Source organism: Xenopus laevis, chromosome 1L (assembly GCF_017654675.1).
Source record: "Xenopus laevis strain J_2021 chromosome 1L, Xenopus_laevis_v10.1, whole genome shotgun sequence".
Taxonomy (NCBI): Eukaryota; Metazoa; Chordata; class Amphibia; order Anura; family Pipidae; genus Xenopus; species Xenopus laevis.
Window position 1 is genome coordinate 109,781,231 of NC_054371.1, and position 17,377 is coordinate 109,798,607.

Genomic DNA, 17,377 nt, shown 5'->3' on the forward strand with positions numbered 1-17,377 from the left:
TGCCTGAGGGTTCTGTTTTTAGCTCTCTTCTGTTTTTCCTGTTCACTTTGCCCTTAGAAAACCTTTATCTATTCATTTGGCCTTAAAGGAGTTATCAATTAACTTTTAGTATGATGTAGAGCAGTGATCCCCAACCAGTAGCTCGCGAGCAACATTTGCTCACCAACCCCTTGGATGTTGCTCCCAGTAGCCTCAAAGCAGGTGTTTATTTTTAAATTCCAGGCTTGGAATGTATGGATGTACTAACAAACAAAGTATCCTGTAGGCTGCCAGTCCACATGGGGCTACCAAATAGCCAATCATACCCCTTATTTGGCACCAACTAGAACGTTTTTCATGATTGTGTTGATCCCCAACTCTTTTTACATTTGAATGTGGCTCACGGGTAAAAAAGGTTGGGGACCCCTGATGTAGAGAGTGATATTCTGAGACAATATGCAATTGGTTTTCATTTTTTATTATTTGTGTTTTTTTAGTTATTTAGCTTTTTATGCAGCAGCTCTGGGTGCTAAGGTCCAAATTAGACCAGCAATTATGCATTGATTTGAATAAGAGACTGTAATATGAAAATTAGAGAGCCTGAATAGAAAGATGAGTAATAAAAAGTAGCAAATAAATAACTTTGTAGCCTTACAGAGCATTTGTTTTTTGGATAGGGCCAGTGACCCCCATTTGAAAAGAATCAGAAAAAAGGCAAATAATTCAAAACCTATAAAAAAGAAAAATTGAAGACCAAAACGTTGCTTAGAATTGTCTATTCTATAACATACTAAAATGTAACCACCTCTTTAAATAGTGCTTATATGCAGATTAAATCCATTAATTTAGACATGCCTTTACTTGAGCATTGACATTCAGACCCAGACCTTTAACTGCCTCCTAGCTATCTCTTCCTGGATAAATCAACAACACCTCAAAAGGACCTTGCTAACACAGAAGCCATTGTCTTTCCACCCAAACCTGGCCCCTCTCCTTGTTGATTTGGAACACATCCGAGATATACCTCAATCTTGCTGCTAATGTAATTTTTTTTTTAAACTGACAAGTTTTATTGAGTTTTATGATACATAAAGTGGGCCATCCGTGACACACGGTACCCTGTTATCAGTAGTTACATGTAAACACATAACTGGTAATGAACATTATTTAAAAAAAGGGGAACAATAGACAAGATGGGGATAAAAAAAGGGATGGAGGGCGAGGGAAGAGAGAAGAAGAAAGGAATAATGGGGAGAGAGGAGGTAAGGGAGGAATAGTATACTGTTAGCATACAATGCAAAAAAAATTAGTCATAAGGCAGTCGGGTACCATTATTGTTACATAGATGTTGATATCTGAATGTATGAGTTTCTGGTTGTCCTCTGGGACAGTCTCTTTATTATGAGTGCAGGGCCTGGAAAAGTTGAGTTGTTTTCATGAGCTAGCCATGGAAGCCATATTTTGTCATAGGCCGCCATATCATTTTTCAAGGTATAAGTGGCTGCTAATGTAATTTTATCTGTGAGTTCCTCCATAGAAGTGATTTGTGGGTCTGGGAAAACTCATAGTGCACCTAACCAGCAAAATGTTGTCATTGTACACTACTTCTGTGCATGTCTCTGGTTCTAAGAAAGGGAATCTTAAGAAGGAGAGGAGGAGTGTACTTTTCCATGCTGACCCACACCTCACCCAAACCTGCAACATTTCAATTCAAACCTGCCTAACCCCCAGATCCCAAGGATTTTAAGTTAACCTGCACAGTGTAGGGAACACTCGTTCTCTTCAAAAAAAAACAAAAACTCAGATGGAGCTCTAAAAAATTATCATTCATCAATGCCCAAACCTTTCAGCACTTTTGCCCTCCTAGTTGTGTCTCCCTGTCATCTTCCCACTTAGATTTACAGGACAGGGGCCTCCTTCTTACCATGTTTCGTACCCTGTGGCACTTCATCTCTGTATAGTTATACTTATTTATTACATTGCTTATCCTCCCTGTGTTTATTTTTGTACATTGTAAAAATATATAGGGCTGTCTCTCTAGTAGCGCTATAAAAATAAAGCTGTACAAAAAACAGTATAACTTGTCCCTCCTAGTTAAATTGGGTTCAAAGGTGTTCCTGGCTGTTTATTGCATCCCTGTGTCTAACAAACTATGTTCTTCTTCTTCTATGTTCTTCATCATCTTTTATATGTTGCCAAGATATATTTTCATATATTTATATGATTGACAACTTTTTTATTAAAATCTTGACTTTCCCAACCACATTAATTACGTAGAAACATACAGGAATAAACCTAACGTGTCTCATGAAGTTACAAATCAGAAAAGAGAGAAAGTACCCTGCTGCACTTTATAATTTAATTTGTACTTATAAGAATTAGGCTACAGGATAGTCTATCTTGTGACTGCTGTTAGTTGAGGGATTAAGCGGGGTGCTTTCTCTCTTTTCTGATATGTAACTTAATAAATACTGATTTAGGTCAGACCTCTGCGTTAATCCAAGGATAAAAATCTGTATAACTATACAAGGGAATCACTGGAGTGTTGGTGTCTCATGAAGAGTATGCTTAGTAGGATTCTATTAATTAGGGGTTTTGTACTAAACAAGAAAAGCATAACATATTGTTTGTGCCAATTTGTTTGGCGCCCCCCAGCGGCAAACTAGTAATCTCAATTTTATCTTTGATACTTCCCCTGTGCGTTTATGTAGCCTTTAAAAAGGGTCCCAGGAATAACCACAATTTGGCTGCCTTGGTTCCTCCTTGCCCTTCCCACAGCATCTACCTGAGTGCAGAGCCGGATTTTTAAAAGGTGTGCCCTAGACCACACACCTCCCCGACCTGATGCCCAATGGCACTGACTGTAATGCTTTTTGTGCTATTAAATGGCGTGAAAAAAAAAGTCCATTGACAAATACTATTTGTGATTTTTTTTTCTTTATGACCCTCACAACTCCATAGACTTCTTTGCAGAACTTCATTTTAAAATAATCTGGCTATCCAATATGCAGATCTAATCAGCCAGCTATATGTAAAAGTACAAAAACAGCACTGTCCTGAACTAGCACTGTATTTAGGTCTGGTGCCACCCTAGGATCACACCTCTCAGTGCACCACCAGTTCCCGGAAGTGATGTTAGTATGTGTGACCTCACTTGTATGATGTATGATGGCCGCTGGGAGATTATTTTTCCACAAAAAAAAGTAATTTGTTATATAGCCACCTGAGGGCCACCACTCTAAAGCTGCCTCCTTAGGCACAGGCTCTAGGGTGCCTATATACTGTATATAGATAAGACCCTGCTCTGAACTACCTACTCATACACTACCCTTTAGCTTTGCCACCAGATTGAGTTGCCAATATACACTGGTTGGCTGCAGGCTAAAATAATGTCATGCCCCCCCATGCCACATAGTGACCCTATGGCCTGTGATTGTCCCTTTCAGTTACCTTAATTTTTGTTATTGCTATTATTATATTATTATTTTAACAGTGGAAACATTGCATGAATTCTGCGAGATAGTTTTGTAATTTGTATGTATGATAGATTTGTACCAACTTCCTGGCAAAAATCATCCAATTTTATCCGTAGTTTAATTTAAAGTGACTATCTGACAAAATGGTGGAAATGGACACCATTTATTCCTTCATCAAATGCACAAAATATGGAACGCTTCACGAATTTGCGTGTCATCCTTGCGCAGGGGCCATGCTAATCTTCTCTGTATCGTTCCAATTTTAGTATATGTGCTGCCGAAGCGAGCACAAACCTAACTTGCTTCCTTCAAGTATTTAAAGGCCTTGGCTGCTGGCGGTTTGTTATTGGGGTGACATCATGTTATATTTCAATGTATGCTTGCAGCAAGAACTATTACTGAATACAGCGACACAATTATCATTCTACTCGTTAATTAAATGAAACGAAACCATAAACCGACTGCAACGATATCAGCAAATTTTGGAATTTGCCACGGTGCACGCTGGGAGAGGTCTGCATGCTGATCTACTGATGACGTCATCGCAAAGCGCCCGTGTTGCGCTTATTCTGTGGGACGCGCAGGCTGTAACCGGGACTTTTATTATTATTTTTCCGTAGACCCTTCTTGTTATCCTAGCGATTCCCGGACCCAGTAGTAACACGAGCAGTTTAGTAGCAACTCCGTTTCACGAAGTTTCAGTGCACATCTTCGCCTACTCTCCCTTTTGTTTCTCTTTGGCTGCAGTTAGTCTATCCATTTCCAATGTAAGCCATTTCCCTGTAGCCCGTCTCCCCTCACACCCTCGTTAGTAGGTGCGCGGCTGCTATCAATCAGCATGGATGTAGCATACATTTGTGAATGGGACAGAAGGCCACGGACCAGTCACTGCCCATCAATCCCACTAGTTTGCGCCTGGTCTTGCCGCAATCTTATTGCTTTCACCACAGATCAGCGCAATGAGGAGGAGAAAGGTAACTGTTCCTTTTGTCATTACGTCTCTCTATACTACTACTTTAAAATGACAATCATAAAGCTATTTGGGTTCACTAGAAAACAAAAAAATGTATCACTTTGTATATATTATCAATCTGCTTATTAAATAAGCCCAACCTAAGTGCTGAAGTGTGTGTATTCACTCTCAATAGCAGCTCCTATGAGGTTATAGAATGACCAATTCAATTATTTATTATTACTTGCTGCCTTCTTCTAACTCTTTCCAGCTTTGAAATGGGGGGGTCTCTGACCCCATCTAAAAACAAATGCTCTGTAAGGCTACACATTTATTGTAATTGCTACTTTTTATTACTCATCTTTATATTCAGGCCCTCTCCTATTCATATTCCAGTCTCTTATTCCAATCAGTGCATGGTTGCTCACGTAATTTGGACCTAGCAACCAAATTGCTGAAACTGCAAACAGGAGAGGTGCTGAATAAAAACCTGAATAAAGACCACAAGTAATTAAGTGCTGAAGTGTGTGTATTCACTCTCAATAGCAGCTCCTATGAGGTTATAGAGCAGGGATCCCCAACATTTAGAACCTGTGAGCAACATTCAGAAGTAAAGGGAGTTGGGGAGCAACACTAGCATGAAAAATTTTCTTGGGGTGCCAAATAAGTGCTGTGATTGGTCATTTAGTAGCCCCTATGTGTACTGACAACCTACATTGAGGCTCTGTTTGGCAGTGCACCTGATTTTTATACAACCAAAACTTGTCTCCAAGCCTGTAATTCAAAAATAAGCCCCGGCTTTGAGGCCACTGGGAGCAACATCCAAGGGGTTGGAGAGCAACAAGCATAAGCTACTGGTTGGGGATCACTGTTATAGAGTGACCAATACAATTATTTATTATTTCTTGCTGCCTTCTTCTAACTCTTTCCAGCTTTGAAATGGGGGGGGGGTCTCTGACCCCATCTAAAAACAAATGCTCTGTAAGGCTACACATTTATTGTAATTGCTACATTTTATTACTCATCTTTATATTCAGGCCCTCTCCTATTCATATTCCAGTCTCTTATTCCAATCAGTGCATGGTTGCTCACGTAATTTGGATATAGCAACCAAATTGCTGAAACTGCAAACAGGAGAGGTGCTGAATAAAAACCTGAATAAAGACCACAAATAATAAAAAAAATTAAAACCAACCGTAAAATGTCTCCATACTAAAGGGTAGATTTATAAAAAATGTGAGAATAGAACTCGCCACAGAAAGAAAACACTCCCTTTCTATTCTTTCCTGTGGGATTTTTTAAAAGCATATTTATCAAATGGTGAACTCCATTGATAAATACAATTCTAAAAATCCCATAGGAATGAATTAGAAAGTGAGTGAGTTTTTCTGTGGTGAGTTCTAATCTCACATTTTGATAAATATGCCCCTAAAATTTAACTCAGAGGTGAACAACCACTTTAATGATTGTAGTCTCACCTTCTTCCCAATCAAATATCAAAAAATATGACTTGAAATACAACAAATTCACCTTTGTAAATCTGTTATCTTTCTAAAAAGTTCAACTGTATTCAAAATCTATCCTATGCTATCCCTTCATCAAATGTATTCAAAGTCTTATTTTTTATAGTGTTCATCATTTATTCAGTTTTAAGGGAAGGGTTTAACAAATGGGGGAAACAACAAAGTTACGTGTCACAACGCCAGTAACCAGCACATTGATGAGCAAATAGTATACGAGGTGGTAAACAGAACAATGGCATTGTTGTTAGAAAGAAAACTATGTCATATCAAGGGAGAGAGAAATTAGTTTGATCAAGGAAATAGGAAGGTCCATATTTTTTTTAATTTTGCTGGACACCCTCAGGTCACAAAGGTAAGCTTAATGGTGGAAATAATTTTTATTAAAAGTCTTATTGGTAAAAGCAACTTTAATTTCACTTTGCAACATAGCATAATTCTCACCAGGTTGTTTATTTGCCAGGGTTTTTGTTTTATAAAAAGTTTTACTTTTGCAGGACCAGCAGCAGTTATTAAATACAGATCATCTGAAATAACTTGTTTTTTTCCTTTCTTCATAGATATCACAAATTTGATCCATATCCTTGACACTGAGCATCCCTGGGATGTCTATTCCATTAACTCTGGGCACCAGGAGGTTATTACCTGCTTGGAGTGGGACCAGTCTGGTACAGTAAAACTAATTGAAGGATTTTTAAGCTTAATAAAACAAGAAATCAATAGAACTTAAAGGGGAAATGCAGAGAGAAATATGACCTGAAGAGAACGAAACAGACAACATACAGAAAATGTAATCATTGAAGAGACACAGGCAGCAGCATTTGTAACTGTTATGTTTCTTTGGTTTCATTGGCATTTTAGGTTCCCGCCTGCTCTCAGCTGATGCAGATGGTCGAATCAAATGCTGGGGGATGACTGACCACTTAGCCAACAGTTGGCAGAATCTTGTAGGCAGTGAGGTGGATGGAGATCCCATTGTAGCTCTGTCTTGGTTGCACAATGGAGTCAAACTTGCTCTCCACGTTGAAAAGGTTGATGCATGTTTAAGTATTCTGTTTGTTTGTGAGCTCTTAAAGATTTCTTTCACTTCACTTTGATGGTCTCTGTTTAAGACCATCTTTTACTCATCTTTTCTAGTTTGTTTCATTAAGCTGGCCATAGACGCAGATTATTAGGCTATATCAGACAAACGAACGTCCGTTCCAATCTTCCAACTGCAACTAACCATTCAGATTAATATAAAGTAGTAAAGAGAACAAATCGCACTTTGCTCGGGCAGTTAGTTGACAGGAAGCAATTGTACAAAAGTTATATCTGACAAATAGTAGTGACAGTGCAATACATGCAGAGATCTTATCGGTAGCTGATATAAATGACTGAAAGACTGATCGCCATGGCACGAAAAATGTCGGCACAATCCACACATGGTGCGAAAAACGTATGAATCTTCATTTCCTACCATACCATCTTTTCATCTATGGCCAGCTTTATTCTTTAGGGTTTTGCCTTCCTATCATCCTGTTTTTCTTTTAAAATACATTTACCATGCTTTAAACTGATCTCTTTTCTGTTGCAGTCTGGTGTTTCCAGTTTTGGGGAAAAGTTCTCTCGAGTGAAGTTCTCCCCATCTCTTACTTTGTTTGGTGGAAAGCCAATGGAGGGTTGGATTGCTGTCACAGTCAGTGGTTTGGTTACAGTGTCTCTGCTGAAGCCTAATGGGCAGGTGCTGACGGCTACAGAAAGCCTGTGCCGACTACGTTGTCGTGTGGCGCTTGCAGACATTGCATTTACTGGTGGTGGAAACATTGTTGTGGCCACGTGCGATGGGAGCAGCACATCTCCAGTACAATTCTACAAAGTTTGTGTTTCCGTAGTAAGCGAAAAGTGCAAAATCGACACGGAAATCCTTCCTTCTCTCTTTATGCGCTGTACAACTGATCCCGCACGTAAGGACAAGTTCCCAGCTGTGACGCACCTTAAATTCCTTGCCCGGGATATGTCAGAACAGGTGAGAAGGAAATTTGGTGGGTAAATGAGAATTAAATTAAATTCCTCTAAAAGGATTACCTAAAAAAGAATGATGACAAGTATTGTTCGGAAACATAACAGAATGCAATGAATGAATGCTTCATTTAATAGTTTCTATTCTAAAATCAAATGTACGCAGCACAGAAATTGGCAAATAAATTCTGTTATGAGCATGCACTTACCTAGCATTGTGCAAAGGATGCCTTGGACACAAAATGAAATGGTGGCGGCGCTCACAAGTCAATATGTTGGCGCTATATAAATACATAATAATAATCTTTCCTTTCCATGGATCTCTTGCAGCTGGCCTGGGCTGTGCACAGTAGAGTAAAGAGAGCAAAATTTTTACTGTGCTGAACATGTGTCCAGGACTGGAGCGTGAATCATGACAGGAAAAAAGATGGCAGTGCAGCACTCACTAGAATACTACCCCAGATAGAATGTGTTTTTCAGTGAACTGGAGTATGCAGTGCAGTTTTGGACTCCAGTTCGTAAGAGGGACATAAATGAGCTGGAGAGAGTGCAGAGACATGCAACTAAACTGGTTAGAGGGATGGAAAACTTAAATTATGAGGGTAGACTGTCAAGGTTTGGGTTGTTTTCTCTGGAAAAAAGGCACTTGTGAGGGGACATGATTACACTTTACAAGTACATAAGAGGACATTATATATAGCAGGGGACCTTTTTACCCATAAAGAGGATCACTGTACCAGAGGCCCTTTAGACTAGAAGAAAAGAACTTTCATTTGAAGCAACGTAGGTGGTTCTTTACAGTGAGGTTGTGGAATGAACTGCCAGGTGATATTGTGATGGCTGATTCTGTTAATGCCTTTAAGAGTGGCTTGGATGATTTTTTGGACAGACAGAATATCAAAGGCTATTGTGATACTAAATTCTATAGTTAGTATAGATATGGGTGTATATATAATTTATGTGAAAGTATGGAGGGGTTTGTGTATGGATGCTGGGTTTTCATTTGGAGGGGTTGAACTTGATGGACTTTGTCTTTTTTTCAACCCGATTTAACTATGTAACTATCAGCCAAGAGTCTGAGGCAAGCGATTACAATCACATTGGTGCTTAACCCTTTCTTTGCCCTTTAGAATCAACAGTAGTTTAAGTGTTTAGAACACACAGGACTTATTGTGTTTTATCTTAATTGGTCTAGGTTCTACTCTGTGCCTCCAATCAGTGTTCCAGCATAGCTGAGTGCTGGTCTCTGCGAAAAGAGGGTCTTCCACTTAATAATATATTCCAGCAACTTTCCCCAGCAGGTAAGCATTTTAATATTTTCCTATTCCTGCTAAACATTTCTTCCTCACCTATATGCTTCCCTCACTCCAAATCATATCTAGTGCCATTTCTCCACATTTTTCTCTTGCCATAACCATCTTTTGCTCTTGCAGTAAGTGACAAGCAGCCCATGATTCTGAAGTGGCGCATCCTCTCAGCCACCAATGAATTAGAGCGTGTTTCTGCTGTGGCATTGCCCAAGCTACCCATCTCTCTCACAAATACTGACATCAAGGTGGCAAGTGAAACCAAGTTTTATCCTGGGCTTGGTGAGTTATTACCGACTAGCTTCTCATGATCTGCAAAGCAATGGACTACTTTTTTTAAATTTAAGACTCTTAGTCATTATCATTCTCCATATTTTTTACAGGTCTAGCATTGGCTTTCCATGATGGAAATGTTCAGATAGTTCACAGGCTTTCTCTTCAGCCAATGGCTGTTTTGTATGGATCTTCCCTGCGGCCTTCTGAGGAACCCAGCTTAAAACGACAGCGTTCACCTACCCCTTGCATCCACTTCAAAGCTTTGCAGATGTCATGGACTTCACTTGCTTTGGTTGGGCTGGATACCCAGGGCAAGGTCAGAATTACTTAAAGATGGGGTACCTGCATGGAAGCCACTTAAAATTACAGCTTCCAATGATGAGCTATTTTTTTAATCCATTTATCAAAGCAGCATCTTTAAAAAAGTAAACCAACATTAGTATGTTTGATACTGTATTTGAACTTCAATCACAAAACATAATCACAATCATAATACAACATAACCGCTAAGATGCAAAAATCATAATTTTACAGATAATGCAAAACTCTGATAAGATTAGTTTACACAGTAGCCATCGATTTATTTAAAACAGAACACCTTTCTGCTGCTGCAGAAACCAGGAGAGATAGAGAGCTCTTTGGGACACTGTTTCGAAGTTTCGTTAAATGCTTTATTGTAAAATTTAGTGGATGCTAATATTTATATTTTATTTATTATTTTGTAATGGTGCCCAGTAACTTTTATTTACACCACAGCTTTTTGCTATTTTTCATTAAAACGAAGACACTGGTGTCAGAATATATGATTGAACTGCTGCTTGGAATAATGCACCATTTCTGGCCTGTATAATTATAGTACTTTCTCTCTGGTACTGTTGTATTTGAGTAACCTTTGATTTTTCCCCACAGCTAAGTATTCTGCGAGTCTCTCCTTCTATGGGACATTCCTTGGATATGTCAACATCTCTACGTCACCTGCTTTTCTTGCTGGAATACTGCATGGTGACAGGGTATGACTGGTGGGATATACTGCTTCATGTGCAGCCCGGCATGGTACACAATCTAGTAGAGAAGTTAAATGAGGAATACACCAGGCAGAATGCAGCACTTCAACAGGTAAATTCAATGCAGAGCTGTATTTGAGTAATATAGCTAATGACCTATAGATTGTTATGGAGATTATGTAGTGTGGAGATATGTTATATTACGAATATGCGCTAACATAAACAGTATCTTATTGATCACATATACTCAGCTGAACCTACCTACCTTTAATACTAGTCTGTTTCATGTCTGCTTTTAGTTCCTTAAAGTAGATATACATGCCATGACACAGTATTGTAATAAACATACAAGGGACCATGTGCAGTATGGCTGCCTCTCTAATGTTCTGTTTGCTTAGGCCGAGCACCCGAAAGATTTGAACATCAAGAAATGTAGGGCAGCTGCGCCTCTTCACATCCAAACCTGATGATGTGCCATACACAGGCAGATATGGTGCCTCGCTAGGTTATGTTTCAAACAAGTCAGGTCCACAGATGAACCTATATCTATTGTGCATTTATATTGTTGGGATATTCAGATTGTTGTGAACATACAGATATCTGTATGTGTCTTAAGTTTCACTGAACATCCTCAATGTTTTCTTTGCATACAGAAGGTGCTATCATCAAAAAAATCAAGCATTTTGATGCATGCTTGTATTATCCACTGAGACAGAACTGGTTTTATACTAGTTTACTACTAGTATAGATTCTTATTTTCCATTTTAATTACTCCCAACTTTTATAGTGGAAGTAGTCCAAGCACAATGATCTGCTGTAAATGGTGCTCTTTGTTTGTTAAACTGGAAAAAGTTACACATTGCCATTTACTACAGTCCTGTACCAATTTGCAACATCTCTGTTCTTGTCATGTTAGGTTCTTTCCACTCGGATTTTGGCCATGAAGGCATCTCTATGTAAGCTGTCTCAGACCACTGTTACCCGTGTCTGTGATTATCATGCAAAGCTCTTCCTTATCTCCATCAGTTGTACATTAAAATCTTTACTTCGTCCTCATGTTCTCAATACTCCTGACAAGAGTCCTGGAGACCGACTTACTGAGATCTGCAACAAGTTCACTGATACTGGTGAGTGGGAGCTGTGTTGGGAAGAAAATCCTTTGCATAGAGATGATCGTAAACAGGCAGACAAGAGCAGCCCGTGTATGGTGCTGACAATCCAAAATCAACCAGGGATCAGTTGGACAGGTTTAAAAATCTAGTTCTACAATGTCTACATTTTTTATTATTGATGTGGCCCTTTCTTTACGAATTGCCATATGCCCTTTCATGATCTGATTGTTGACATCTGGGCTCAAACCGTTGGATAAGCTGATGTACTAAGCTGTATCTCTCTGTACACAGATATAGACAAGGTTATGATTAATTTGAAGACAGAGGAGTTTGTGCTGGACATGCCAACCCTTCAATCTCTTCAGCAACTTATACAGTGGCTTGGAGATTTTGTACTTTATCTGTTGGTCAGCTTACCAAACCAGGTAACATTTTCTGCTTTTTGATTGATAGCATTGGCTTGATATTTTTTGTTAGAAGAGTTACTAATAAGGTAGGACTTCAATTAGAAACACACAGTAAGGCTACTACCACACTAGATGAATTCTCAGACTGCGGATAAACACAGGACGATACTCAGCCCCTAGGCTTCGATCAGCTTTCTCATGAGCCTGCACCCAGAGACACTGCGTTGGCATGGGTGCACACAGAGCAGATTTTGGCATAAAAACAAAAGCAAGTATGCATTTTGGTGCCAAAATCTGCTATGTGTGCCTCATCCCGGGCTGCCCAGTAGCTCTGGTTCAGGCACAACAGAAAGCTGATCAGAGAGTAGGGATTGATTCTAGGCCTGTCTGTATCCGCAAGGCCGGGAATCCACCTGGTCTTGCAGTGGCCAAAAAGATTGTATCTGCATCTAAAATAATGTATAATGTTTAGATTTACATTAAAGGATAAGTAAAACAAAAAAAAGCAGTTTTGCAATTTACATTATAATTTTTTCAGAGTTGCTGGTCAGTTCCTGTAACTATACAGTCAAAAGACAGGTATACTGTACCTACAGAAGCAAAACAATGAAGTGTTGCTGATGTTGCTCTGCTCAGGAAGAAGATGGGAAAAGGGTGTGTGAGACTTCTGATCTCTTTCCAGAGCAGAGCAACATCAGAACACTTAAACATACCCAAAGGGAATGTTAAAATTTCCATATACTGTATTAAGTAAATCATACTAGAAGTTAATAGTAATATGAATTTACCCTATAAGTGTTCTGCATTTCTCAATCAAAACAGCATGCATAAAATAACTAAATCTTAGTATAGAAACAGAAGCAGATGAATAGAGCCGAGTGGCTAGTTTTGTTTTTCCAGCCTTGGTGGGATCATCTTACTTTATTTTATTTTGCCACTTTCAGACTTCTTTAGAACTCATTGTTCTGCCTTAACTTCATCTCCTGTGGTTGTAAACTCTGTGCCTTTGTCTACAGGGTTCGTCAGTCCGGCCTGGGCACAGTTTTTTACGTGATGGGGCATCTCTTGGAACATTACGTGAAATGATGGTGATGATTCGAATTTGGGGTCTTCTAAAACCAAGTTGCCTGCCAGTATATACAGCAACTTCAGATACCCAAGACAGCATGTCACTGCTATTCCGCCTCCTGACCCGTCTTTGGCTGTGCTGTAAGCATTACTACAAAGAAATAGCTGTTACTATTCTAGAATATAATGTTTCAAAGGAAATCATTTGAACATGTGTGGACTTCAGTCAACATGACATTAAAGTCACTGTGGCAAAGCAGAACTGATTCAGAAAACCCTTGTTTAAGAGATGTATTGAAAGCATAACACCAATTATTTAGCCTTTGATGTTTCTTTTTTACTTTTTTTACTTAAATTTTGTAGTGAGAGGATCTAAGTGTTGCTATGCAGTGGGTAACTTCCTCTGTCAAATAAAACATACAGTAGGCGATGCTTGCTGCTTTGGCTGCAGAAATGGACCCGAGTTTTTTTTAGCAGCATCATCATCAAAATCATATTTTTACAAAAATTGGCATCCTCCAAGATTTATTAGTCACATATTTTAAGGTAGCATGCTTGAATGACAAAAAATATTCTTCTGCTTTAGGCCAGTGGTACGGAATGCATTTTCTTCAACTGTGTAGAAATGTAAATGGATAAAAATGCAGGTCCACTCCAATTCCCGTTGAATTTCAGGCAGAAACATGAAAATATATGCATTTTTGCACCAAGATGGGATGAGAATGGATTGGCTAGTGTGCCACTGGCCTTACTTGCTAAATACACAAATTCCTTTTGAAGAAATATTTTGTATCCATTCTCTAATCCACTTTCTATGTGTCGCTACCATGCAGGCCGAGACGAGTCTCACCCATGTGACCCAGATGAATCATTAATAGATGAATGCTGTCTGCTTCCCAGCCAACTCCTTATTCCCAACATGGATTGGCTGCCCCTTGGAAATGGTATTATTAGCCGACTTCAGAGCAAACTTCCCTTACGCTTACAGTTTGGAAAACCCCCTGGAGCTCCTAGCTACGCTTCAGTGCACTATGAGGCCCATACTCGGTGAGTGTGTGTACTCAAGGGGTTAACATGAGTTTTACATGTTTATTGGTTTACTTAAAGGGGACCCGTCACCCAAAAAAATTATTCATAATCCTATTTTATCACATCAGTCAAGCAAAATGAAGTTTAATTACACTATATAAATTATTTGAATCTTGTTTCCACCAGTCTGGAAATTCATAGTTATAGCAAGCAGGCAGGCGCCATTTTGTGGACACTGTTATTAAGACAAGCCTTGCATCATCTCAGAATCTTGTTTGTGCACCAGAATGGGGGACCTGATGTCCATCCCCATGCGCTGGCTACACAATTAAACGGTGAAGAGAATGGAGGAAATGTGGGGAGAGCAGTGACATCTAGGAAGTGCTGAAAGTGAAAGTAATTTTGCCCCTCCTCTATGCCCAGGGCATAGAGGAGGGGCAGACAATATTTGACAGCTGAGATGTTTAAATGAGCTAACAACAGCTATGAATGCTTTAATAAAAAATAGAAATTGGATTTCATGTTTAATTTGAAAAGGACTTTTATTATACAGCTTTTTGTGTCTGGCTGACAGGTCCACTTTAATATGTATGGAGTTTGCCTACCTGTAAAAGTCTTTAAAGCAACAGTAACACCAAAAATATAAAGTCTTTTAAAGAAATTAAAATATAATGTACTGTTGTGCTGCACTGGTAAAACTGTCATGTTTTCATTAGAAACACTGCAAACGTTTATATAAACAAGCTGCTGTGTAGCCATGGAGGCAGCCATGGAAAAAGGAGAAAAGGCACAGGATACACAGCAATAACAGATAAGCTCTTTAGTATACAATGGGGTGCCCCCATGACTACACAGCAGCTATAGTTGTGTATCTGAAGCAAACACAACACTTTCGCTAGTGCAGGGCATTCCTTTAAAATATGTCTGTGTTTTGGTGTTACTGTTCCTTTAAGGTAAATCTCAGAATGGTTAATGGTATGTTACATAAAATATTATGCTAGTATTTATCCATTAGAAAAACAAACTAGCTGTAATGTAAAGTCACTTTTAGTTTCAGACGCCATACTGTGGTACCGTTCTGTGGGAGTGGTTCTCCTTCCCTTATGCTATGTTACTCCTAGCATACTGACTGACATGCTTTTTACACTTACACACAAACTAAAAAATTGGTAAAAAAAAAAACTTTTAACTTACAAAAAAAAGCAGGTATGCTACAGTTCATAAAAAGCTATAATGCTCTCCAAAGCCGATGAGGTGGTACATATTTTTACACCATATAGACCAACGGCAGAGCTCTGTGTTGACATTGTCACAAGGAAGAAAGGTATTCCGATGGATAAGGCAGTGTAATTTGTTATGAACATAGGGGTATATCTTTATATAATGCAGAATATGTAAATTGTAGAACTGTTTGTATAAACAGAAAACTGTAACATGGATGTTTCTGTTTTATGATAGTTCCCCTTGAAAGATCTTCTGATTGTCTTTCTGATCTTCCTTAGGTCCCCCACACAACCAAAGATTGATCACCTGAGAAGACTCCACCTAGGTACATTCCCTACGGAGGCCTGCAAGTCCTGCACTAGGTAAGAGAGCCTTATAGGGTCATAAATCAAAGAGGGTTATGGGTAACACGTTTAGGGCCAGAATGGCTGGGCAGAGCACCAGCTTTAGAGTGGGCAATATTTCATTAAACAGTTTGGACATGTTAGCTACTGTCTATTGTGCTACTGTATTGTTTTTTAATAAATATCGACATACCTAAACTAGTTTCCTGACAGTAACAAATAATATCCATATTGTTGTGGGGAAGATCTATTTGATTTGGGTTGTTCTACACAAAATGGCCAGCAGTAAATAGTAGAATATGCTGTGCTTAATTGCTAATTCATTTTTCACTGTAGGTGTGGCTGTGTGACAATGCTCAAGTCCCCAAATAAAGCAACAGCGGTGAAGCAGTGGGAACAGAGATGGATTAAAACGTGTCTGTGTGGGGGTCTTTGGAGAAAAATGCCCCATGCTTACTCTTGACTGCCTCACTCCCGTGTCTGTTGGAAATCAGACTTGAGAGAATTTTTCCAGGACAGTGCCTTATGGCTGCTTGGTGGTACACAAACTGTAACGGTCAAACCATTGTGCCAGTTATGGAATGTAAAAGATGGAGAAAAAGATGCATAGAATCTTTTCAGTAACTGATAAAAGCTCACCCTGATGTATTCTCTGAATGGTTCATTGTATAATAAATCAACGGTAAAAAAAACCAGCTTAATGAAAGTACAATGAAAGCAGAAGAACCTAAGTAATTAAAGACTGTTACCGAGCATCTTTGCCATATCCTTTTTAGGATAGTGGTGTGTAAATGTTTCCTTTCTGTCCCACACTAGGATTTGCCAAGAGCTTGTACAGATCAAACATTAAACAGAAAATGAACAATTCCATTGCTGTTCGGCTTTGTGGCTCATACTGAGTTCCTAGCAGCTCTTAGTATGTATTCTATGGAGGATCAATTGACAGCCAGATTCAACTATATATGGACCTCTTATGGGCTAATCTTTATTATAAAATAATCTATGTATATATTTGATTTCTCTTTTTCCAAATGTTTTGCTTAAAAGGGCTATGTATTCCAACTTGGACTGGTATGAAATAAGGGAAGTAGCTTTCCAGGGGGTGGGTGGCCTCTGTTTGCTCTCTAATTATTTCTATGAGCTCTGGCTTATAAACTAAGTACTATGGAAGGGTGGGAAAGAAGATCAATTAGGAAGGAAAAGGTTATAAGGATACATTAGGAGTCTTATGGGTGCCTTGACCAAACTCAAAATCCTGCTTGATGTCACAGGTGCTCTGATTTACATGGGCATGAACTTTGAAGTAAAGATTTTGGAGTCATACTTCAGTTATTGTTAACCATTTTATTTATCTGATCATGTAGAGAAGAGTGGTGGACAAAATGCCCCCTCACCAACTGTCACAGCTCATTACTGTTTGTTATATTAGTCAAATGACAAGCGTGCAACTAAAAACACATGGAGCAGTGACAGCTGGACAGCAAGGAGTGTTGACAAGTGGAGAGGGACGTTTTATCCACATCTGTTCTCCATCTGAGTACCACAGTGATCAGAATGGCCTATTGAATAGGCCTGAGCGGTTTGTGGATTATTATAGATTTACAAGGTTTCCAATAGCAGAAGTTTATTATACTGGAAACCTGTTATCCAAAAAGCTATCTCCCATAGACTCCAATTT

General features: G+C 39.0%; 1 protein-coding gene and 1 non-coding gene across 3 annotated transcripts; one reads left to right on the plus strand and one right to left on the minus strand.

Annotated features, from left to right (window-relative positions):
* Positions 1 to 3,638: 3,638 nt before the first annotated feature.
* On the minus strand, positions 3,639 to 3,745 carry LOC121396350. Its single transcript, XR_005962997.1, has one exon. It is a non-coding gene; the product is annotated as a U6 spliceosomal RNA (small nuclear RNA).
* Positions 3,746 to 3,953: 208 nt separating this feature from the next.
* On the plus strand, positions 3,954 to 16,567 carry med16.L (mediator complex subunit 16 L homeolog). 2 transcript variants are annotated; one of them, XM_018250705.2, is made up of 14 exons: positions 3,954 to 4,429; positions 6,488 to 6,595; positions 6,789 to 6,958; positions 7,504 to 7,935; positions 9,124 to 9,229; positions 9,362 to 9,517; positions 9,619 to 9,827; positions 10,421 to 10,627; positions 11,432 to 11,642; positions 11,919 to 12,052; positions 13,051 to 13,243; positions 13,936 to 14,149; positions 15,634 to 15,717; positions 16,036 to 16,567. In XM_018250705.2, exons 1-14 carry the CDS (start codon positions 4,294 to 4,296, stop codon positions 16,160 to 16,162), a joined length of 2,487 nt encoding a protein of 828 aa, XP_018106194.1. In that variant the 5' UTR covers positions 3,954 to 4,293; the 3' UTR covers positions 16,163 to 16,567.
* The last annotated feature ends 810 nt before the right edge of the window (positions 16,568 to 17,377 follow it).

Excerpts from the sequence above, each read along its gene's own strand:
- med16.L (XM_018250705.2), top strand. The coding sequence starts at position 4,294 with ATGGATGTAGCATACATTTGTGAATGGGACAGAAGGCCACGGACCAGT. Across the intron at positions 6,596-6,788 it reads CTTGGAGTGGGACCAGTCTG|GTTCCCGCCTGCTCTCAGCT; the intron begins GTACAGTAAAAC and ends TTGGCATTTTAG. Across the intron at positions 12,053-13,050 it reads TGGTCAGCTTACCAAACCAG|GGTTCGTCAGTCCGGCCTGG; the intron begins GTAACATTTTCT and ends CTTTGTCTACAG.